Source organism: Lentinus tigrinus, assembly GCF_003813185.1.
Source record: "Lentinus tigrinus ALCF2SS1-7 unplaced genomic scaffold L226scaffold_11, whole genome shotgun sequence".
NCBI classification, from domain to species: domain Eukaryota; kingdom Fungi; phylum Basidiomycota; class Agaricomycetes; order Polyporales; family Polyporaceae; genus Lentinus; species Lentinus tigrinus.
In genome coordinates this window covers 456,675-478,413 of record NW_027137920.1, presented here as the reverse complement: position 1 = coordinate 478,413, position 21,739 = coordinate 456,675, and the positions used below count along the sequence as shown (strand labels likewise).

The following is a 21,739-nucleotide window of genomic DNA, read 5'->3' as shown; positions in this document are numbered from 1 at the left end:
GAATAGGGATCAGCAATCTGCACCACTCTTGCACCTTCTCGGAGCACAGCTTATAGCTTCGGTTAGGTAAATGACGTCTGCTGCGACATAACCGAACGACGACCTCCGTGTCAGTAGGAGGCGGAAGGTTGTGGCGATCCTTCACGCCTGAAGATTCCCACTGCGGCTGTGCATAGCACATACCCGGCCGACCGATCTCTCATTTTGGCGCTGTGCTGAATGTCCGAGTGCGACGTGATTGGGTGGAAGGGCGTGAGGCAGTACTGACGTAGACCAACTCAATTACACCAATAAGTAGCACGCACCACAGTACATTTTACACGCGACAGCGCAACTCCTCATCCCACTCGTCCGCCCCGACCCCCTCGGCGACGACAAACAGATCTATCGGGTCATACTTCCTCTTGACCGCTCTAAGCTGATCATAGTGCTCGCCAAAGAACGCGTGCCGTGAGTCGGGCTCGAACATGGAAGCCTACGAATATGGCCCACATGAGTTGTGTTGATCCGGTAAGCATCGGCCGAGGGTGAGTCGACAAAATCTACCTCGTTTAAGTAGGCGCCGGACTCGGGAGCAAGTGCCCGCACACTCCTCAACCTACTTCCCATGGAGTCCCGCAGCCGCTGGATATCTTCTGCGGATGTGCCATCAGGCCAGGTGATGCCGAACACGGCGTGCACGACTGCTTTCCGCCAGGCGGGGTTGAGCCCGGTTGACAAGGGGTCTACTTTAGAGACTGCGCCGCCTGCGATGAGTCTACATACGAAAGGTCGTCAATTTTGAGGCTCCGATGGCTGAGTAAAGCACTCACTCATAGCTGAGGCCTTGGTTCTCCATGAGTACATTTGCGACGTGTTCGTAATCTCCGTCAAGGGCCTTCTGAGGAAGAAGCCACGACCCGAGCTCAAGGTTGCGGCCAACCTGACCAGTGTTGGGCATCAGGTGCTTGTATAGCGACCAGAATGAGGGCCACTGCGTGGTGAATCCACCCTCGAGCTTGAGAGTGCCTTGCGCGAGATTCGAGGTCGTCGCGAGCGACTTCACGTAGTCGAAGTAGGGGAGGATTGTTCGATTGGCTTCCTCCCAAGAGACGTTCGGCACGAGAGTTCCGAAGGAAAAGCCACAGGTGTCGCCCACAGGGGAGAATTGCACATAGCCTCCCCAACCAGAATCTGTCAGGCTCGTGGTGATGCGAACCAGCTCCGTGAATGCTGCCTTCACAGGCTCAGAGCGATTGGAGGTGACCGACATGGATGCCAGGAATACCGGGACGATCGGGTAGGTTCGATACGTCACGGACGTAACGACACCGAAGGTCCCGCCACCGCCACCTCGAAGAGCCCAGAAAAGATCCGCGTGGCTATATGCGTTCGTGGTGAGGTGATCACCCATAGACGTGACCAGGGAGATTTGTATGACATTGTCGACACCTAAATGATCGTTCTATCAACGGGCGTCGAGTTGCATGCTGGAAGACACATACCAAGCCCGTATGACGGAGAAAGGGCGCTGTGGCCACCCCCGAGCAGCCAGCCACCAGCGGCACCGACGGAACCACCAGGAGAGATGCCGCCGATCATCATCCTCCCTGAATTGTCGGCAGCGGTGTACGCTTCGTGCCACTGGACTCCAGCGCCTATGGTCAGTGCTGTTGAGACAGATATCAGTCATCTCGAGCTTCTACTCATCGAATCGGAGCTATATACCAAATTCGTAAGACTCTCCTTCCGGCGGAGAGCCGAGAGGAACGAACTTCTCATGCACAGCGATATCCTTCATGTGGTGTGTCCATAGCATGAACGAGCCGCGACCACTGCTCCGGCCCAGGAAGTCGTGCCTGCACGGAGCTTGCTTGTCAGTACACGAGTCTCGCAAGGGAAGGAGAACATGCTTACTCACCCAGTGTTCTTTATGACAAGCTTCAAGTTGTGCTCGGCCGCGAACGTGACTGCGGCCTGGACGTCTGCAACGGTGCGAGCCTCGACCCCTATTATGGGTACGCTGCCTTGCCCGCAAGAGTCGCCAACAGAGCTATTAGCGTAACAAGCATCCACATTGCCACTTGGGTTGATGAATGTCTCGAAGTTCGGATGTTGAGTTGCTCCTGAGTGCTCTGCTCTCCATGTCCCTTCGTCCCACCTGGCATGAACCGCCACGCACGCTGGGCAGTCCGGGTCCGTATAGCATGGATGTGCAAGGGGGCGGGGATGAATGAGAGGCACGGAGAGCTGCTGCGTGAGGTGGGCGAACGTATCTTCGTCCGGCCAACAAGGATCGCCGTATAGGCACCGGCATTGAGGCTCAGTATTGGCGGGAGGGCTCCCTATCAGCCAGGCAAGCAGGAAAGATAGGCCCGAGAAAGATGCGAACATCCCTATCATGTCAGCCAGCAGATGAGGTTAACGAGCACGCGTAGACACAGGAGAAGTTCAGTCGCACCGGAGGGAGAATATCGGAGACCAAAAGGTATGCCAGATAGCTCTTTGAGGGGCCACCATCATCGCGCAGCGCGGTCAGCTGCTCAAGTGCAGGGCGCGCAGCCGTCCAGCTGAAGCACCCATTCATCTATACCAGCTGCGCTGGAGGCAACTGGGTAACATGGATTGAATGAAGTGCATGGGAGGTGGTGGTAGAGGTGCAATCATGTCGTGATTCCCACAGTGACATAGATCAAGTTCATCTTGGTATAGTACAAGGTTGATAGGGCGCTTGCCTTGACCGCGTTCAACCACTCTCCGCCTGTAGTGATAGTGCTCAGTACACCCTATCACTTAAGCTCGTCCCCACCCGGTACCCACACGGCTTCGGGACGGGATCTGGCTAGCGAATCCAGCTATCACGTTTGTATTCTCATGCGCTCATGGAATAACAGACGCCCGGGGCTCTGACCAATTAAAGTTGGGACCAACAGCAGAAATTACTCATCCTTACGGGTTTGCAACCCAAAGCAGTCTGCGTGAGTCGAATGGATATATCATAGATATCTATCGGAGCATCCATGGCGAGCAAGACAAAGATGGATATCCATCCACATCGGAGTCCGAGCAATTGAGCGTTAATCAGCCTTGCACTCGCAGCGCAAGGCAACTGGAAACCAAGGAGGCAACGAGAAATCAGTTATGCTGCTCATTCAAAGTAACATGGTCCGAAGGGAGAGAACAAGGAAGTCGCCTTGAGAGCGTTGCACGTTGTACCACGGCCGCATGTACGCGGCAGGCGGGTGAGGTGGCAGTACGACAACAAGACCAAACAGTCGTTGCAACTACGGCACCATAAGCGCTCTTTGGAACCCACTCATCGTCTGCTTCCACCTCGTCTGCTTCTCTCTCTCCGCATCTTTTCCCTTCTTTACAGCTCCTGGACGACCCCTCACTTTGATTTGTCACCGTCTACCACTAGAAATCTACCGTCATGACGAGCTGGCAGGCCCTCATGGCCATCAGTGCCACCCAAACCCAGCAGGCGAAGGAGGCCGTCCAATCAGCTCTTGCAGAACGCCAGCGCAGAGAGGCCCAGAAGCGGAAGGAGGTGGAAGAGAAGGAGCGGCGGGAGCGTGAGCAGGAGGCCAAGCTCCGTATCAAGCGGCTCGAGGAGCAGAAGCGTGAGCAGGAGCGACGCGAGCGTCAGGAGCGGGAACGGCAGGCCAAGGAGCGTGAGTTGCAACGGCGGGAGGAACAGCAGCGAGACGCACTGCTGCATGGACCCAAGAGGAGTAGGGACGGCCAGGGATACCCCGTCTCGGGCTCGGCTAAACGCAGACACTCCTCTGCGTCCGACGACGACGAGGCCGGACCCTCGAACGCTCTCACGCGTGAAGAGAAGCGGCAGCGGCGTCTGGAGGCGGAGCTCCGGGGTGGCCGCAGCACTGCCCGTCGGTCCACGATGGGAGGGGGTGGTTACAACAAGGCAGGGAGACGACTGCCGGGCGGGGCAGTGGACATCACGACGACGCTCTCGGGCTCGTCCTCCCAGAGCTCCCCGGGCAAGTCCCAGTCGGTCCGCGAGCGATTGGCTGCAGAGCCAGCGAAGCTCATCAAGCTCAACACGAACAAGCGAGACACCCGGACCATCGACGAGATCATTCAGGATCGCGCAAAGTTGCGGCAGGGCAAGGTCCTCGACGGCGAGTCCGCCCGGGAGTTCAACGACTGGTTCGGGAAGGCGAAGAAGGACCCTCCGAAGAAGCCTGCGGTTTCCGCCACTTCTGCCTCCACGTCTCGTGCCAATACCCCCGCCGTTGGTGCAGGCAGCCAATCGAAGGCCGCCAGCGGCTCCGTGTCTCCCAGCGCGTATTCATCTGCCCCTTCTAAATCCCAGTCCCAGCCGAAATCGTCCATTTCCTCCTCGAAGCCCGCCCCTGCGAAGACCGCGAACCCAGCGAGGACTCCAGCATCCAAGGCTGCGAGCTCAAAGCCTTTGCCCAGCTCCTCCCGTACCCCGGTTCCCTCCGCGTCAAAGGCGTCCGCTTCTGCGAACAGGGCAATCCCGAAGAAACGGCGCTCGCCTTCTTCCAGTGTTTCGCCGCCTCCCGCGAGGCGGCGCCCTGCACCTGGTGGGTCCTCGAACGACATCAGCAGCGAGATCTGGAAGCTCTTCGGCAAGGATCGCTCCTCGTACTTGCAACGGGACGTTTTCAGCGACGACGAGGACATGGAGGCGGGCGCGTTCGACGTGGAGAAGGAGGAGCTCAGAAGGTCAGTCCCTCATTCCTTGTCGTGTGCCACGGACACCACGCTTACCGCTCTACGTCCGCGCCCTGTTTCAGCTCGCGTCTTGCCAAGAAGGAAGACCTGGAGGCTTTGGCGGAGGAGAAGCGCCATGAGGAGGAGAAGCGGCGCCGTAAGAAGGAGAAGGAGAAACGTGGCAATTATTGAACACATCATACTAGTGCGTAATCTGTGGTCTTTCCTCGTGGTGTTCAGATTGATGGACTGTCTTGACCCCTCTCCCATCTACGTTATGAATTGATATGGCGTTCTCTATACCCTTGCCGGCCGTTGACCCATTGACCTCACATGATCTGTCCTTCCAGTCTTTCCCACTATGACCCTCACGTCCTCGCGCAACACGCTTCTCGCCGCCCGTTCTGGTTCATGCACAATACATACATACCTACATACCGCACTCACGCTCGCACTGTAGACCTCACGCATTCACATCTTCTTGCATTCGTAAAGCACATCGCCTGTACATCGCCACTGACTGTAATATGCTTCGAAACCATGCATTCAGCATGATCGGGTTCCCTGCGTGTGTGGATCGCACAGAGGTGCGGGATACGTTGTTTTGGAATCCGGTGTGAGCCGTATACTACATAAACGATGGGACAACTCGCGATAGCAAGACATTGTAGACGAAGCGCGACGGAAGACGGATGGAGGTAAGGACGAACGATATTCGGAGAGCGATGGAAAATATGTATGTATGTATGTTGTGCTGTATGGCGTTCATGATTCAATAAGTACGTGACAATTAGCTCGAACGGGGGCAGCTCTTGTATGGAGGATAGGAGTCGTACAGTATCGAATAGGTCATATGCGTACCGTGTCCAGGCTGAGAGATAGCGAGGCAGAGCAAGGAGACAGTCGAGGCAAGGACGGCCACGCCGAGTCACGGTCGCGTCCATCACCCGCTCTCCTCCATCTTGAACCGCTTCCGGGGGCCGTCCTGGCCAAACTGGCCGCCGCCTGCACCGCTGCCCATGAATGCGGGGTTGAAGTGGCCCTGGACACCGGAGAAGCCGCCACGGCCACCCATGCCCATCATGCCCATACCTACAAGAAAGAACAACACAGAGAAGCGCGAGTCAACATGCACGTCCAAAAACACGAGAAGCGAAGCTCAAGCTGCCGTACCCATTCCGCCCATCATGCCTCCCCCGCGTCCGCCGCCAAAGCCGCCCATCCCGCCCCCGCGGGGGCCCTGCGGGATCATACCGCCGCCGCGGCCTCCGCCGAAGCCGCCACCCATGTTGTTGCCCACGAAACCGGTGCCCATGCCGCCGAAGTTGCCCATGCCGAAGTTGTTCATCATGTTGGGCATCCCGCCACGCATGCCACCCACCATGCCGCCGCGCATGGGGTTGTTCATCATGTTGTTCATTGCGCCCATGCCGCCACCGCCGCCGGCCATGCCACCGCGGAAGTTGCCTCCGCCACGGCCCATGTTGCCCTGGGTGTTGTTCTGGTAGCGTTGCTCGCGCGGGGGTGGTTCTGCGTTGTGCGGTTTGGAGTCAACCTTCTGCTTCCAGTGCGTAGACGAGGACCGTCGTGGAGGGAGAGGCCACATACCTTTGGGCAGAGTCCGGAATGGGTTGCCGCTTGATGAACTTGTGAGGTTTGCAGTCGCTCGACGGTTTTGGAAGTCACTGCTCGCCACGAGTAGTTAGTTCACTGTTCTGTCATACAGAGGAAACCGATACACACTTGTTCTCGAACCAGTTCTTGAGGAGCATTGCGTTTTTGGGACTGTGGCACTCAATGTACGCGATCCTGCATGCAGGGAAGACCGTCAGGAGGCCGTAAGCGACGCATATAGTCACCTTATCCAGAGCCCATGCACGAAACTCACCCTTTGCTCTTTCCGTTCACCTTGTGCTCAGAGAATGTGATGTCCTTGTGGTCAATGTTGATCCCAAGGTTGAGCGCAACTTTCCGCAGGTCCTCATCAGTCGTCCACTGTAAAAAAGAAGCGAGCGCAGGGCGCATAACATCGACCGTCTCAGATATACTGCATACATGGCTAGAGAAAACGCTGAGAGTACAGACCCATTGCAGTTCTCCAATGTACAGCGCGTCGAACTGGCCATTGCCACCCCCCACGTCCGCCCCGGCGCCGCCGTTCGACTGGCCGCCACTATATGCGCCGTTGTTCTGCCCGGACGGCGTAGGGGTCGACGAGGACTCAGACTTGAGACCGCTGCCGTGCTGCGTGTCTTGCTGGTCAGAATCGTCCTCCTCTCTTAGCCGCTTCTCACCCACTACAGGTGAGTGGGTGGGGCCTTCTGAGGATGGCTTTTCCTCTGCGGGTGGCTGATACTCATCATGTCCCTGGTAACGGCAGGTGTCAGTCGCACTTCTCCCGTAGTTCCCCAAGACAAGACACTATACTCACCTCGTCGACCTCTTTCACGGTGCCGAAACCGTCGTCCTCTCCGTAAATGTCGAAATCGTCGTCAGCAGGAGGCATGTTTGTCGATTCCTTTGACTTAGACTGTAGAACCTTGAGGGTCTGTGCGTGCGCGTGCGGGCAGGAGATTGCTGCAGGCGAGGCAGGCGGTCAAGGTAATGCAGAACAAAATTCTTCGTTCTGGTGTGTACCGACGAAACAGGATGATGGGGGTGCAACAGGACAGGGACGTGTGGTCAGATACAGGCAGAGATGACAGCGGGAGGACACCACACGGTGGCAGGCCTTACAAGTAGTGTTACAGGTGTGAGACAGACTCTACCGACACCTCCTCCGGGTCCAGAGATTTACAGTGCAGAGCTAGCAGTGCGCGTGCCGACGGTAGCGGTCGGCGGGTGTCGTGCGCACAGAGAGACGAGAAGGGGAAGGTGGGGGAGATGATGGTGGATGGAGAAGAAGGTTGCGATGTGCGAGACACAAAACGGCTCGAATAAACGCCACTCCCGGGGCTTGTTTGCGCTTCTTTGGCGCCTAGTGCTGACTAAGCACCGATCCTGGGTCCGTCGTGGCTCTACAGCAGCAGCCACACCCAAATCAGGCCACCAACGTCTCGGAATCATCATACTGCAATACTTGGCACACGAGACCCTCATGCAGAAGCTGAGCTGACGAACTACTAGGACTAGTACTTCGGTATGTCTATGTCCAGGCAGCTCTCAAGCCGGCGAACTCGACGCGCATGAGCACGCGCTTGTCAAGAAACAGCGTCTCACGCTGCTAGAGGCTACCGCAGCTTCTTGACTTCTTCGCGCGGTTCCTGTGCCTCCGTAAATGGCGACGACACAGATCCGACTAAATCTCATCTACGCCAAAACAAACGCTGGCACAGACGGGAAGTTTCAGACAGAACGACCGGAACCCACATCCTGATGAACTGCTCAATATGACAGGTCGTCAACGCAGCGCGCAAGGGCAATCCCATCTCATTTGAACTTGCTCAAGCTCCGAGTGACCGGCAGAAAGGCTAAACCTGATATATATGTAAGGTACTTGGAGTTCTCGTCGTCCGTTCAAACGCCAGCCATACAGTACATATGAAGGCGCAGCCGCTGCGGACGAGGGAGCGTCAGTTTCCAACACGATCAACGCTCGATAACTCTTCCACCCCGACCAAAGAAAGCATCCGAGGGCGCGCAAGTGCAACGTGCAACGATGATCATATTAGCGATGTTGATTTGAGCCGGCAGCTAACCACATCGACCGCCCAAGTGCGGCGTCGGACTTCACATGCAGCCCATGACATTTAGCAATGTCCAAAGTTCCTGTAATTCCAATAAGATAGAATGCGGTACAATACAGCTTGAGTATAATATCCAAGGCGCGGGAGCCATCGACAGGACCGATCATAGTTTTGCATTCTTCGGCATGGCCTTGATCGCCTGGCGAACACCCAAATCGCCCAAGACGTCTTCGGCTGTACACGGAGAAGGCGCAGTCAGCGTCATAATCAACACTCTCGAACGCTCAAGACGGTATAATTCGCTCACCTCCGCCGAGAATGGCGTCAAACGGCACGGTCCTGTGATACTATCGAGCGCGAGAAGAACGGTTAGCAGCTGTCTTGGAACGCAGATAAGTATGCGAGGTACGTACATGCTCAATGTGCTTGCCCATGCCCGTCTTCGTAATCCCACGACCCCCAAAGATCTGGACAGCATCCCGCGCGACGTCCTGTGCGGAGCGCGTGATGAACATCTTCAGCAGTCCTATCGGTCTAGCGTATATATAAAGTCAGCACATATACCGCGCCGTGCAGATGAAGTGAAGCTGCCGAGACTCACCCTGCAAGGAGCTGCGCCTGCTGCTTGTAGTCCATATACTGCATCTGGTACGTGATGTTCTCAAGCCAATGCTGCACTGACTCCGTCTTTGCGATCATATCGGCCAGCTTTGCGCGAATGACTGCCTGCGAGTGCAGCGGCTTCCCAAACGCCTTCCGTTGGTTCACCCACTTCAAGCACTCCTCGACGATCACGCGCATGTTGCGTGCCCCAGCACAGCACATGATCCACCGCTCGTGGTTGAAGTTGCTGAGGATGACGAAAACTCCTCCGCCCTCCGGCCCGAGCGTGTTCTCAACAGGCACCTTGACGTCGTCGAAAGTGATGTAGGCGGTACCCGCAGCCGTCGAGTACGAGGTCTTGATCGACTTGGTCTCAACGCCCTCGCCGCGCTCAACGAGGATGACAGTAAGACCCTTGTCCGTCTTGCACCCAACGGTGAAGCTATACCACACTCATCAGCAAACCCCTGTTACATATCGAGACATGCAGACTCACTAGTCAGAGAATGTGCCGTTCGTGATCCACTTCTTGGTACCGTTGATGATCCAGTACTTGCCATCCTCGGTCTTCTTCGCGGTTGTCCTCAGACCCGAGACATCTGAGCCCGCAAATGCCTCTGATATGGCAAGGGAAAGGAACTTCTTTCCTGACAGCACCTCTTCAACAATACGGTCGCGAAGCTCCGGGCGACCGAAGTGGATGATAGGTGGTAGACCGATAGTGGCACCCGAGTTCTGCCCGTCACGGTATCCACGGCAGTTGGGCCGGCTAAGCTCTTGAGCCAAAATGAGCTCATGGAACCGGTCAAACTCTTCAGGCTTGATGACACCGCCGAGCAACGTGCGGCCCTTGAGGTGCTTCCCGGGGCCCATCGTCATGGCGAGGATGCCAACCTCACTGAAGAGAGAACATCAGAATGACGCTGGCGACCAGGCATTATATTCGCACTTACGCCATCTGCTGAATGACACTAATGCTGGGACGTTTGCCGTCCTCTTCCCTCGCCAGTGCATCTGGAGTGACAACTTCGTCGACGAATTTCCGGGCGGCGCGCTGGAAGTTCCTGTGACTCTGCAAGCGGGGCGTCAGCGTCTGCCACTGCATGCGCAGAAATCCTCCCAACGCACGTCGGTGTAGTAGGGACTGTGGTAGCCCGGAGTGAGACCAAGGGGTTCAGCGTACGGGACACTGCTCAGCTGGCCAGGGATAGCCGAGTAGATGACGCTCTTCTCGTCCTTGAGCACACCGATCTGGAGGCGCTGGTACTGGGGCTTGAGGAGCACCTCATGGCGATGGAGACCATAGAACGCCTCAGTTGCGTCCTGTCCGGCTGGGAAGGGGCGGGGGTTGAGACGACCCAAGCGCGGGTAGACAGTGAGACGTACCGATGTCTTCGGCGTAGAAAACCGAGATGCCGCCGGGGTGCAGATTCTTGAACTTCGTGACGTCGTAAACCTTGGCGTCCACGATAATCCACTGTAGCAATGAAGTCAGTGTCTCTGGAGAAGTCCACGGCGACGATTTTGCACTCACGAGATCGTCGGGCTTGTTGTGCTGAGTGGGCGGGCGATAGGGGTCAGCTTCCCTAGGCCAAACGGTGGTAGAAAGGGCACCGCGTACCTGTGCGACCTCCTCGCGCGTGAAGACCTTCAACTCCTTTGACATCTTGAGTGATGGTGGTGTGCGGAGGGAGAGTCGCGGTAGTGTGCAAAAATGAAGGGTTTGGGAGAGAGAGAGGACGGAAAGGGCGAATGAGCGAGCAGGTCTTGTGCGACGAGGAGGGGTCGGAGATCTTAAATGCGGGGAAGAAGGCTGGCATGTGTTTCTGCGCGTAACGCGCTCTGACCGGATCTCGCGCCCTTGCGGGGATAGCGCTGTGACCTGCACCCCGCTTGTGACTAGTCGTGTCCCCAGCCAATCACGCGCCAGCGATTCCTCCGCCAAGGGGTCATTCTTATAAGCAAGTCGGTCAATCTGGCTAGCAACTGTAGTCTAGAAGCATACGTTTTCAAGGACCACCGAAAGCATACAACGCAGAGCTCAAGAAAATCAATCATCGTTCATGTCTACAAGATCATCATCCGCGAAGAGAGAGGGACCATCTACTGACACATCAGGCCTCGACTCTCCTATCTGCGTACCGCAAGGTTCTAACACCGTCGAAACATATGCATCAACTCCCACAGTGCCGAAAGACGCGTGCTCGTATTCGTCATACTATAGACCTATCAGCACGACCCATCATACCTGGCAGGAGATACTCACCTTCTCTCCAAGGTCCTCGTTGGCGTCTTCCTTGGGGGTCGTTATTGAGGGAAACGATCCTTGTACGTTTGTGTCTGGCAGTGTCGCGGTGGAAACGAGTGCCGCTGCAGGCGGTGGCAAAGGTATAGAGGGCAGGGGTACTGGGGACAGTGGGGAGATCCCGACCTCTGGCAGGTACACCTCAGCTTCCGTAGGAGCGTCGACATATACGGCGTTTTGGGACGAAGGAGGATCGCCGTCCGATGGAGGTGCACCCACCAGAGGCGGGTTACCAACAGAGGCTGTGGAAACCTGGGAAGTGTGTTCGCTAGTTTCCTCGGCCAACGTCTGGGACGTCGGACAGTCCTGCCAGTCAGCGGATCGAGAAATCGCCTCATAACCAACACCGCTTCTGTCTGAGGCTTGGAGCAGGTCTAGTAAGTTTGACGAGGTGGAATGTAGAGCAACCGGGAAGTGGGGGAGCTCCAGCAAGTCAGACAGGGTACTCCAAGGATCAGCATGCTCGAAGAGCTCGTCCAAGAAGTCAACCAAGTAGACAGTGTCCCACGTCACGTCATCTCGTTCTGCTTCGTCAAGCAGGATATGGTGCACGGGTTCGTACAGCGACGAATACGCAGCAGCGTCAGAAGCATCGTCGTCAGGTTCTCTGAAAGGCCGGTCCTCGATGGAATCGTTAGGCGACAACGTGAAGCTGGCCTGAGGAACATCGTCCGATCCGAACATGCGGGAGACAGACGTATACCACGAGAAGCCAGACAGGTCCGAGGGAGGTAGAGGTGACTCCACTGGCTCAACGGCTAAGGGTTCCGGGGTCGGCAAATCGGATATGAACTGCGCTTCGGCGAGAGGAGGAGGCAACTCCAGATGAGATGGGCTGGACAAGTGGAAATCACGCGGTGCGACCTGGTGTAGAGGTGATGATGGCTCCGGCGAACCGAGGAAGGCGTTAGCAACTTGATGGTCTTGCTGATACGAGCTGGCTTCATCCGGCGGCGTTCCTCTTGAAATGTACTCAAGCGGGAAAGACAAGCTCATGTCGCCGGGGACGGGATAGAACGAGACTCGCGTCGGTTGGTAGGAGTTGACAAGATCAGGTTGGCAAGGATGCGGCGAGTCAGGCATGTTCCACAGCTCAGCATAGGACGGGCCATCCAGCGGACTACTGTCAAGGTACATAGGAATGAAAGTGGAGTCGGTCGCGTCCATTGATGAAGTTGCTGTACCCGCTGTAAAGGAAGCTCCAATATGTCCTGGACGCTACGGCACCACAACGTTTACCTTGTGGTCCCGTGTACTCAGCCTCTTGATTTCTGGAAGGTGAGAGATCATAACAGGAACTTTCGTACTAAAAAGCGCAATGAGTGAATTGTGGACCTAGAATGGGAGTAAACTACCTCCTCAGTACACAAGTCTGCTTCAAGACCAGACGTATTGAGGGTACGATCAGCACAGGGCGAGCGGGTTCGCCCACGCGTCTTGATGTTCGATAGGCCAAGCAGGTTCGGCATCTGGAGAATCCTTTGCACCTGCTCCCGCTGTGCCACAGCTACATAAGACTTTCAATATGCACATCCTCACGCATATACGCAGGGAAATTCACGAACGACTTTCAGCATCGAGGGCTCTTAGGATTCTCGAGCGGCTTGATGCCGAGCTAGGAACCGGAGGCGATCGACGAAGGGAGACCGGACTTGCGAAGGGTGATCTGAGCCCGTGAACATCCTCTTTTTGATCGACAAAACCCTGCTTGGATTCGTGCTGAGGCCACCTGGCATGTGCAAGAGATATCTCTGGTCGTTCCTTCACAGCATTCCGAGGCTTGCTGGATTTCGCGATACCACCTTTGCTTAGGCCCGTCCGGAGTACTTCAAAGCGTTTCTTCCCAAAGTGCGACCTCTGCGCCTTGCCTGCCGCGTCCTTGACTCGGGCTCGCGCCGCGTTTCTAAAGGAAGAACAGCCGCGTAGGAGAGGTGTTGGGACAGAATGGAGATGTGCGGGGATCATGAGATTGGCATGCCTGTGGTCGATGACTAGTGCTGCGCACCTCTTCCCTCCCATGTAGTTCGCTCCCGCCATCTGGTCGACCACGAAGATGGCTCCCAATCACACGGATCGTCTGCAAGGTGAGATTGTGCGAGCGACAGAGGCGAAAACGCTTGCAGGCAGGTGATAGCAGCTCTCAAGCTGGAGACATAGACAGAATGCAGGAATGCGTCGCGTAACGTGTAACGGGCATGGCACGTGTGGGGTACTCAACATTGGCTCCTCCCCTCACCACCCTCGCCGGTCTCGACCCTCCCCTCTCCTCCCCTCAGCAGTCGCAGCGTTCAATGACGGCCTATGCTATGGATGACGATGTCGAAGTCGACATTGGGCTCACCGACCTCTCGCTTCCTCCGGACTCGCCGCGGCCGCTCGTGCGCATCTCGGGCTCCAGAACTACGACTGCACAGGCTTCGCTGGGGCTAGGGAATAGCGCGGGCATGAATGGACAGCTCAAGTCGCCGTCGTCGCCCAATCTTATGGAGAAGTCTCTTCCTCCCGACCCCACGCTCATCCGCCGACGATTGTCTCGCTCCAATACCCTGCCCCGATTACCCCGGACAACTATGCACCGGACCCAGTTGAGCTTGAATGGCCTTGCGATGGGTCCAGAAAAGCTCGCGAGATTAAGGAGGTGGATTTTGGGCCTCGTCACAGGTATGTGTCGTCAACTCACAGTGCCCGCCTGATTGAGTCAGGCTGACACCGACGCTCAGTAAACTTCGACCTTGAAGTTGGTCCAAAGATCACTAGTATATATCCTCCGCTTAGTCTTTCACATTCCGAAGCTCAGAACATGTGCGTCCGTCTGTTCTGTCCTCGAGACCTGTCACTCACTCGTACGATCTTATAGCGCATTTTCCTCCTTCCCCGACTCCGCCCACTTTCAGGAGGGTTCACAGACGCACTCCTTTCGAATACGACCGCGCGAGCCTGTGGAGGGAGAAGAGTGGGATATCGGTGCTCCTCGGCCAACGACCCTTGATGGGTTCATCTACGGATTCTCTTGCTTCACACGAACGAAGGATGCTTCGTCGAAACGCGGATACCAACAGGTACGAACGGCCCACTCACCATCTGCCAGGGTCAGTGGCTAACATGACGCGCGTACATAGACGTCAATCGTTATACTGACGCATCTCGCATACCCCTCATTATTCGATACCCTCATCTCTAAACTCGCGCCGTCCTTCATGAGTCATGGCGGGCCCATGCTCGAAGCGGCATGCCATAATATTGCTAGCTGGTAAGTCGCGTATGTACCGCATGTGCCACTCGGTCGCTCATGCAGATGGAAAAGAAGGTCAGACCCTGCGCCTGGGACCAACGCTGAACTTGGCTTTCTCGGGACCGTGATACATGTGGAGATCCCAGCTGCCATCGAAACACAGCAGTCCATGTCCGCGCTACCGCCTGGCCGAACAAGTGAAACGGACATCCAAGTGAGCTCGAGCTTGTAATGTGTTGTGTGGCCTTGCTCACGATGATATAGGTTCTGGCATCGATATGCCCATCTGACCCACCGGTACTCGGTCACTTTGAGGCTGTGATCTCACATTTGTGGTCCATATGGGAATGTGTTGTCATGAGCGAACCAATTTTGATCTTCGGCTCCTCTCCGTCTATGACCAGCACAGCGGTATGGTGGTTACGGGACCTCCTGCGCCCAGTAAGTCGCTCATGATGTTTGCGACGACGATATTGACCAAAGGTACAGATACCTCTATCTGGGGACTTCCGGCCATTTTTCACGATACACGACGCTGAGCATACAACACTGGTTAACCCGCGACCACCGACAGCGGGCTTACTTCTTGGTGTGACGAACCCTTTCTTTGAGAGGGCCTGTCACCATTGGCCAAATGTTTTGAGTCTCGGCCCACCACAGACGTGAGTTCCTGCAGCAGTCAAACTTGATCGATGACCGGCTCACATTGTAACTTTGACAGTGGACAGAGGAAAGTGGGTACGCCTACAGGAATTGTGGTGGGTCCCTCACCGGGGTGGAGATCCACGCACAAGCGCTACACTTCGCGAGACCATGCTCTCATGAAACAGCTTGAGCACGCATGTCGAGGATCAGACCAAAACAGTACGTACGTCTTGCTTGGATGTACGAGGTCTCGTCGCTGAATATGGGTGTTGCATTTTCCCGCAGAACGACAAGCATCTGAAGCACTTCGCCAGCATTTCAGCTCACGGACCAACGCGCTCCTAGTGCCCCTTCAACGATACCTCCAAACCCTCATACCCACTCCCAGCGAGTCCAGAACTAACCTCGCCACGTCGCCTCGATTGAAGCCTTTTAACGATGCAGCCTTCTTCGCGTCCCTCAAGGCGCATGGATCGCCCCTACCATTCAAGAGCAACGCTAAGCAACGGGAGTTCTATGAGCGATGGCTGAGGACACCGGCATTTGGGCTGTGGTTGGCAAGGCAGGAAGAGGTTGTCGAGGGTGTATTGAAGGCTATGATGTAGGGACTTACGTGCTCACTTTGATGCGCATCTTGCGTTTTTGTCGCTCATCTAGAGGCGTGTCACGTAGAGGTCCCGTACACTGGGCCACTTGGCGATATGTGTGTCTTGATCGAGCGTGCCAACGAAAGCCACAGAGCGCGTGACAAAGTGTCCATTAATCGCATGTAAGTATAACGTGTAAGCAATGTTCGACATATAGACACAACTTCTACTTCCTGCCCAAACCAACTCCAGAGGCTACTCGTCCTGATCCACGCGAGGTCGATGCGCTTGCTGTACCGGGGACCTTCCAGCCCAACCAGCTGACGAGGTTCTTCGCGAAGATCTCTCCAAAGCCTAGCATGACACCATTGACGAACGGGAGCAACACGTTGATGGCGACGCTCGACAGCAATGCGAGTGTGCGAGTCTTGGGGCTCAACGACGAGTCAAAGACCGAGAGCGTTGCCGTCTGTTGGGCTTCCGGATGGTGGTGATAGTGGTGGCCGTGCGCGTGACCATGGGGGTGACCCGCAGCATGTAAGTGAGATTGCCCGTGGTGAGGAGGAAGGTCTCGACGAGCAGTGGACGAGATAGGCGAGTGCGGGTCGGAGGGGAATGACATGGAGGGGAACGACGAGGTGAGCGAGGACGCCATCGAATCCCACTTATCCTGCTTCGACTCCGGTTCCGACGCAGGCTGCGAAGGCGATTTCTCGTGCTCGGGAGACGTGGACGTGGATGCTCCAGGGAGAACGGACTGCGCGCGTACCGACAGCCGGAAGGGGGGCGAGGCGTGTCAGCTTTTAGGGTCGCGCCTCATGCCATGCAGAACGCATCACGTAAAGAAACGCACCTCAAGGTAGTCCTTTGAATGCTCTCCCTGTCCCTCTCCGCTGACTAGGTCTCGCGCGTCCGCCGGACTCGGGGAAGTCGGAGCCGCAGACGCGGCGACGCTGCCACTGAGGTTCTCCCACCCACTGGTGGACTCGCTCAGCACGCTCTGACGCGATTTGCCCTCCTTCCGCTCCTGCTCCCGGATAGTCTCCCATTGTGCGCGCGTTGCCTCGGCCTTTTGGCGCTGTTCTGCCGACTGTCTGCGCCATTCCACCAAATGTGCCTCGTACTCCGCTTTCCAGGCTTCCTCGGTAGCATCGGCCTCACCGCCGCTTGCAGGAGCGTCGGGAGGTGCCAGTGCGCTAGATTCGGGAGGGGAAGCATCCGCGGAAGTTTGGGGTTCTGGCTCAGGCGCAGCAGACTGACGAGGTAGAGGAGCAGGGCTGAAAGCCGTGGAGAGTGCGGACTGTCCAAGCGTGACATTAGCAAATAAACATAAATTACATCAAAGGTCGTAATACCTGCAAGAGGTCCTCCTCCTCGCGGTTCAGGTGCTCAGACATAGCGTGAAAATAGGTGCGAGGACGGGCGGCGGAGGTGGGAGAGACTCAGAGAGCGACGGGACGCGTCGGGCGGCTTGTCTCATGATGTCGACATTTCGGGCGCATGGGCGTCTCTGAGTCAAGGGGATTCAAAAAGCGTCACCTGAGCGATTCGAACACTCGCGGGCAAAGCCCAACCGCTGGCAGCTACTAGTAGCAGGCGATCCCGTTAACCACTCCGGCAAAGTGACTTGAGAACCCGTCCATATTTTAAATAGCTGTTCAATGGCTTTAACTAACAGTGACGGTCATTAATGATGCAACCTCCCATATCAGGAAGGTTGTTCACATCACCCAAAAACGCAGGGCGTTTCCAGTCCAATGAGCGGCTACGGTGGTCCTCTACGAGACGTACACGCCCTCCTCCGCTGCCTCTTCCACACAAATGCTCATTCTCGTTGCTTAGAATGAATAATTGTCGCCTTCGTCTTGGTATATCATCTTTGGTCGGCGCTGCGAGGGGTCAGTTGGGTGATGTGAGGCACCTTCCCTTTTTGGGGGGTTGCATCATTAATGACCGTCACTGTACGACCTGGAAGTTCCAGAGAACGACGTGTCGTCTTGGGAATAGATGTGTAGACATGAGGCAGAATGACTGCCGTGATGGCATTCGTTGCACGAGTAGAATGTACAGCATACAAGGGCTAGTAATCTTCTGAGCCATCGAAAGCTATGTACAGAGCATCGCGGAGAGCGGGATAATGAAGTATCGACAGCAAAAGAGTTCCTACGTACAGCGAAATGAGCAGTGCGGAGTGGGGACAGTGTTCGTAACATGCGAGCTACCTATACAATGCGTATATATACAACATAGATACTGCGACTCTACCTACACCTATTTACCTTGTGTGTGTCATGATGCCTATAGTCAATGAGTACAACAACAACAGTTTCCAGTCGGACGCAAGTGTACACATCCGCGAGCATGAGTCCGGGCCTGGGGAGGGCTGTACGTACGTACATTTTTACACTGGGGAGGGTGGTGTGCCTAGGGCAATGTTATGGTCATGGATGCGTTAGTTCTTCGCCGGAGGCTCCGGAGCGTGTCCTGCACGATCCGCAGCCATGTCAGCACTTTGTCGACTTCGTCAAAGGCGCCGTCTGTCCGGGCCTCGATCTTGCGGGTCATCAGGCGGCGAAGCACCCGCGTGTCGTCGTCCTCGGACTCGATGAGTGTGTCCGAGAGCGATGCGACCGAGGAACCGGGGGACAGAGAACCCAATGAAGTGTCCGAGTCGCTTCCGGAGCGCGAGTGAGAAAGGGGGAACGGGACTGCGTCCGTGGCGGAGCGGAGTGTGGATGCGATAGCTGACATGAAGGGGTCGTCCAGTTGATCTTGGAGCTGGGCAAGTCGTGCGCTTTCGAGGGCCGCTTGGCGGTTCTAGGAACAGCATCAGCCGAGTGGTCGTGTGACATGGGTGTGGACGAAGACGTACCAGTATATTCATCTTCAGACGTCGATCGGCCTGAGACAGAAATCTCGATGCCAGAGACAGATATTCGTCAGCCTGCAGACGTGTCAGATGTCTGTGTTAGAGAGCACATGAAAACACGACACGTACCTCATCCATACAGCCTTCGATACAAGATAGGTCCTGTCCAGCAGTGCGAACGATGCGACGCGCGGTGCACAGCAACTCTTCTGATGAGTTCCGGTCACCGACTGGAGAGTACGGTGATCTCCTCGGTGATTGCTCGCCGGGGACCACAATCTTCGTCTCGCAGGGGGTGTCCGGTATCTCGAAGCGGAGTTTCTTGCGGAACCACGCCTTGAGCTTCGCGGTGCTGCTCGACGAGCCGTCCTTCTGCAACTTCGATGGCGCCGGCGAGGCCGTCCTCCCCGAGTCGATGGACAATTTGCTCGATTTATGTAACAGCTCCCTTGTTGTAGGCGAGAGGAGGGCGTTCAGGAAAGACGATGGCTTGTCCGTAGAACTGTCGGCAGAGTCGTCTTCTTCTGCGATGATGAGCCGCGGAAGTTCAGGTACGTCAGAGAGCTCTCGCCTTCCCATCTCGTTCGAGGATCGGAGGTCGGACATTGAACGCCATTTCCTGCTCAGCGATGAAGATGAGACTGCGGTCAAATCAGAGTCCCCCGAGTCCGTGGTTCTTCTCCGTGCGCGCTCGGTGCTATCCCTTCTGTCAGAGAACCGCGGCCCATAGACGCCTTCGAGGTCTTGCGTCACCGTTTCCAGCAAGTTATCGACCTCATTGAAGCGTCCGCGCGCGTCACGCAAGTCCTGTGCCGCCTCTCGTATGCGGTTCTGCGTGTTGTGCACCCAGACCTCGCCGAGATGCGCCGTCTCATCAAGTACATCCCGAAGATCGCTGATCTCAAGCGCATCGGCGGTGGGAGCCTCCTGAGTGATCTTGATCAGGTTTTCGAGGATGCGGCGGGGAAGTAGCGAAGTGTCAACGTTCTCGAGAGGGGACTCCAGGCGGGAGAACGAGTTGAACTGTGGCCGGTTGGATACGGGTACTGTCATGGAACTCGCGTAGGACGAAGTTGACGTGGACGAGCTGGTCGAGGGACGAATGGTACGGAAGGATGCGACGGAATTGCTCCGCCGCGGCTCGGCATCGGGACCAAAGGCGATCCGTAGCTCAGGTCGCGCGACCTCCAACGCAGTCAATCTGCCACGTCATGAGTATGACCACCGATGCAAACAATTGAAGTACTTCACATACCCTCTGGAATTCTTCATCTCGCGCACGGTGTTGCGCGTGTCGCACGCAAGGAAGGCGAGCAGAACTTCCATGCTGTGTCCCCGCTCGGCGGCCACATGGATACATGTCTCGCCGTTCTCGTCCGTTGCAGAGAGAGGCGCACGCAGTTCGCGCACCAGATGATGGATGAAGACGTGCAGGCGGGCTGCCTGAAGGGGATTGGCTGGGTGCTGGGCTTTGCGAGCCAGGCAGTGGAGGGGTGTTCCATGCTTCGACGAGGTGTACAAGCTGGTATCCGCGCCAGCAAGGAACAATGCATCGAGGACTTCGACCGAAGGATTGGGGGCACAGACACAGTAGTGTAAGGGACCCCAACCATGTGAGTCCAAGCGGTTGACGAGAACAGTGGTACGCTGTGTTGCGGGGAACAGAGCCTGGTAGATTGAGGGAAGGTCGCCGCCTGCAATTGCTCGGCTGAGCGCTGCTGTGGACCGTGACAGGATGGCGTCAGAGGGGGCCGGCCAATTTGATAGCTCAATGGAAGATGTTGAGAAAGCTTGCGCATAAGCCGCGTGAGGTTCAGGAAGCGGATGCAGCTGCCTGCGATTGCTGGTCTATTGACGAGAATATAGTCAGTATGGCGCCGGATGCGGTCAGAGATGACGACTTACGGTAAATTCTCGCACCCGCTGTCGCCGAAGCGTCGACTCCAATAACCACAGCAGCCGCGGGTGGCGTAACGCGTAATGAATCGCGGTCCGATGGTGGGTATCCCTGAGGTCTGGGCGGGCGCCGTTGGCAAGCTGCAAGGCACGCGTTCAATGGACGGGTACAATATCATCTGGATTCCATGACTTACCAGAATGGATGCAGCCTCGACCGCACCGTCGCGAGCAGCGTCTGATCTTCAGTGTGAGCTTATTCGACGAGGGACCAAGGAGTCGACTTACACATCAGAGGGGTCACCCCCACCGCGTCCGTGCCATCGACCGCGACCAGTCCACGGCTCTCCTCGAGCAGGACCCGCACGACGTCCGGGACGTTCAGCCATGCAGCGAGACCGAGCGGCGTTACACCGCGCGTTGGCGCGTTCAGTGCGTAGAAAGACATCGAATCGTTGCGAATGACCGTCCTCAGCACCTCGACCCTGCTCTGCAGCCCGAACGACGCGTCGGACACGTCGACGTCTTCCCAGCTGCTAAGTAAACGCGTGCACAAGGCCGACCTTCAGCACCACCGACCAGCCGCACATGTAGAACCGACAACACACCTATCTCCCGCAATCGCACAGGTCACCACCGTGCTGTCCGTCGCGACGTCCACCGCGTTCACGTCTGCGCCGCGCGCGAGTGCAATCTGCACGCCGTGCTCGTCCGCCCGCGCGGCGGCGTCTAACAGCGCTGCATCCAGTGCAGCGCGTTCCGTGCGGCGTCGCCCGCGAGAATGTGTCGCCATTGCCAGTGAGTGCTAGTGTGAAGAGCGAGTGTACAGGGTTATCGAAGGAGAGGAGGTATGGAGGTGTCCAGTGGTGGTACAAGAGGTACAAGAGTCCAAGAGTCTGAGTGTTCCCAGCGCCGTCCCGCGGAAGTTTGCGTGCGGGTGGAAGTGCGGGAATAGCTGGCGCGACCGGGCTCTATAAGTATCGGACGGCGCGAAGGGCCAGGACACGAGGCGGAAGGCCACGCTGCATCAGAATAGCACAGACATGTCCCCAGACGAGACACTGCGTCTGCCTCGAGGCCCCCATTACGCGAAGGACCATAGGCGGACTTTGGCGGAGCGTGCGAGCCCGAACTCGACGGCTGCGACCTCCCATCATCTGCCCGACTCGGAAGAATGAAAAGCGGGGCCCAAACATCGACTGCCGCCGTTTTGGCAAGCCTCGTTTTGTCGCG

The 21,739-nt window shown here is 56.6% G+C and overlaps 10 protein-coding genes and 1 non-coding gene across 11 annotated transcripts; 2 read left to right on the top strand and 9 right to left on the bottom strand.

The window, feature by feature from the left end:
* Positions 1-246: 246 nt before the first annotated feature.
* L226DRAFT_57046 (FAD-binding domain-containing protein) lies at positions 247-2,652 on the bottom strand. Its single transcript, XM_067684438.1, has 7 exons — positions 2,441-2,652; positions 1,901-2,375; positions 1,708-1,838; positions 1,485-1,649; positions 813-1,431; positions 547-757; positions 247-475 (listed from the first exon to the last, which is right to left on the bottom strand). Exons 2-7 carry the CDS (start codon positions 2,371-2,373, stop codon positions 317-319), a joined length of 1,758 nt encoding a protein of 585 aa, XP_067535766.1. The 5' UTR covers positions 2,374-2,375; positions 2,441-2,652; the 3' UTR covers positions 247-316.
* A 646-nt stretch (positions 2,653-3,298) lies between these two features.
* Positions 3,299-5,308, top strand: L226DRAFT_612837 (uncharacterized protein). Its single transcript, XM_067686435.1, has 2 exons — positions 3,299-4,695; positions 4,767-5,308. The coding sequence occupies exons 1-2, from the start codon at positions 3,413-3,415 to the stop codon at positions 4,873-4,875; spliced, it is 1,392 nt and encodes a 463-aa protein (XP_067535765.1). The 5' UTR covers positions 3,299-3,412; the 3' UTR covers positions 4,876-5,308.
* L226DRAFT_56976 (uncharacterized protein) lies at positions 5,048-5,734 on the bottom strand. Its single transcript, XM_067684346.1, has one exon. It carries the CDS (start codon positions 5,625-5,627, stop codon positions 5,127-5,129), a length of 501 nt encoding a protein of 166 aa, XP_067535764.1. The 5' UTR covers positions 5,628-5,734; the 3' UTR covers positions 5,048-5,126.
* Positions 5,193-7,583, bottom strand: L226DRAFT_534770 (uncharacterized protein). Its single transcript, XM_067680750.1, has 8 exons — positions 7,420-7,583; positions 7,115-7,309; positions 6,769-7,050; positions 6,572-6,678; positions 6,427-6,492; positions 6,292-6,368; positions 5,857-6,213; positions 5,193-5,775 (listed from the first exon to the last, which is right to left on the bottom strand). The coding sequence occupies exons 2-8, from the start codon at positions 7,187-7,189 to the stop codon at positions 5,627-5,629; spliced, it is 1,113 nt and encodes a 370-aa protein (XP_067535763.1). The 5' UTR covers positions 7,190-7,309; positions 7,420-7,583; the 3' UTR covers positions 5,193-5,626.
* Positions 7,584-8,352: 769 nt separating this feature from the next.
* Positions 8,353-10,767, bottom strand: L226DRAFT_534769 (acyl-CoA dehydrogenase NM domain-like protein). Its single transcript, XM_067680749.1, has 10 exons — positions 10,594-10,767; positions 10,507-10,527; positions 10,359-10,449; positions 10,101-10,303; positions 9,926-10,044; positions 9,469-9,870; positions 8,971-9,414; positions 8,783-8,903; positions 8,677-8,716; positions 8,353-8,603 (listed from the first exon to the last, which is right to left on the bottom strand). Exons 1-10 carry the CDS (start codon positions 10,636-10,638, stop codon positions 8,533-8,535), a joined length of 1,557 nt encoding a protein of 518 aa, XP_067535762.1. The 5' UTR covers positions 10,639-10,767; the 3' UTR covers positions 8,353-8,532.
* Positions 10,768-10,907: 140 nt separating this feature from the next.
* L226DRAFT_56947 (uncharacterized protein) lies at positions 10,908-12,556 on the bottom strand. Its single transcript, XM_067684309.1, has 2 exons — positions 11,239-12,556; positions 10,908-11,190 (listed from the first exon to the last, which is right to left on the bottom strand). The coding sequence occupies exons 1-2, from the start codon at positions 12,442-12,444 to the stop codon at positions 11,023-11,025; spliced, it is 1,374 nt and encodes a 457-aa protein (XP_067535761.1). The 5' UTR covers positions 12,445-12,556; the 3' UTR covers positions 10,908-11,022.
* Positions 12,557-12,588: 32 nt separating this feature from the next.
* L226DRAFT_56940 (uncharacterized protein) lies at positions 12,589-13,445 on the bottom strand. Its single transcript, XM_067684295.1, has 3 exons — positions 13,283-13,445; positions 12,839-13,180; positions 12,589-12,784 (listed from the first exon to the last, which is right to left on the bottom strand). Exons 1-3 carry the CDS (start codon positions 13,312-13,314, stop codon positions 12,682-12,684), a joined length of 477 nt encoding a protein of 158 aa, XP_067535760.1. The 5' UTR covers positions 13,315-13,445; the 3' UTR covers positions 12,589-12,681.
* Positions 13,446-13,847: 402 nt separating this feature from the next.
* Positions 13,848-15,759, top strand: L226DRAFT_462392 (DUF1630-domain-containing protein; the record flags this gene model as incomplete). The annotated part of the gene is made up of 9 exons (XM_067675718.1): positions 13,848-13,938; positions 13,998-14,079; positions 14,135-14,336; positions 14,397-14,527; positions 14,585-14,723; positions 14,774-14,950; positions 14,999-15,171; positions 15,231-15,373; positions 15,440-15,759. The coding sequence occupies 9 exons, from the start codon at positions 13,848-13,850 to the stop codon at positions 15,757-15,759; spliced, it is 1,458 nt and encodes a 485-aa protein (XP_067535759.1).
* A 132-nt stretch (positions 15,760-15,891) lies between these two features.
* L226DRAFT_534767 (uncharacterized protein) lies at positions 15,892-17,186 on the bottom strand. Its single transcript, XM_067680748.1, has 3 exons — positions 17,097-17,186; positions 16,595-17,041; positions 15,892-16,498 (listed from the first exon to the last, which is right to left on the bottom strand). Exons 1-3 carry the CDS (start codon positions 17,136-17,138, stop codon positions 15,968-15,970), a joined length of 1,020 nt encoding a protein of 339 aa, XP_067535758.1. The 5' UTR covers positions 17,139-17,186; the 3' UTR covers positions 15,892-15,967.
* Positions 17,187-17,274: 88 nt separating this feature from the next.
* On the bottom strand, positions 17,275-17,368 carry L226DRAFT_t118. The gene has a single exon. It is a non-coding gene; the product is annotated as a tRNA-Ser (tRNA).
* A 392-nt stretch (positions 17,369-17,760) lies between these two features.
* On the bottom strand, positions 17,761-21,703 carry L226DRAFT_612831 (ankyrin). The gene is made up of 8 exons (XM_067686434.1): positions 21,115-21,703; positions 20,795-21,042; positions 20,704-20,744; positions 20,516-20,647; positions 19,866-20,458; positions 18,740-19,811; positions 18,614-18,685; positions 17,761-18,558 (listed from the first exon to the last, which is right to left on the bottom strand). The coding sequence occupies exons 1-8, from the start codon at positions 21,297-21,299 to the stop codon at positions 18,166-18,168; spliced, it is 2,736 nt and encodes a 911-aa protein (XP_067535757.1). The 5' UTR covers positions 21,300-21,703; the 3' UTR covers positions 17,761-18,165.
* Between the last annotated feature and the right edge of the window lie 36 nt (positions 21,704-21,739).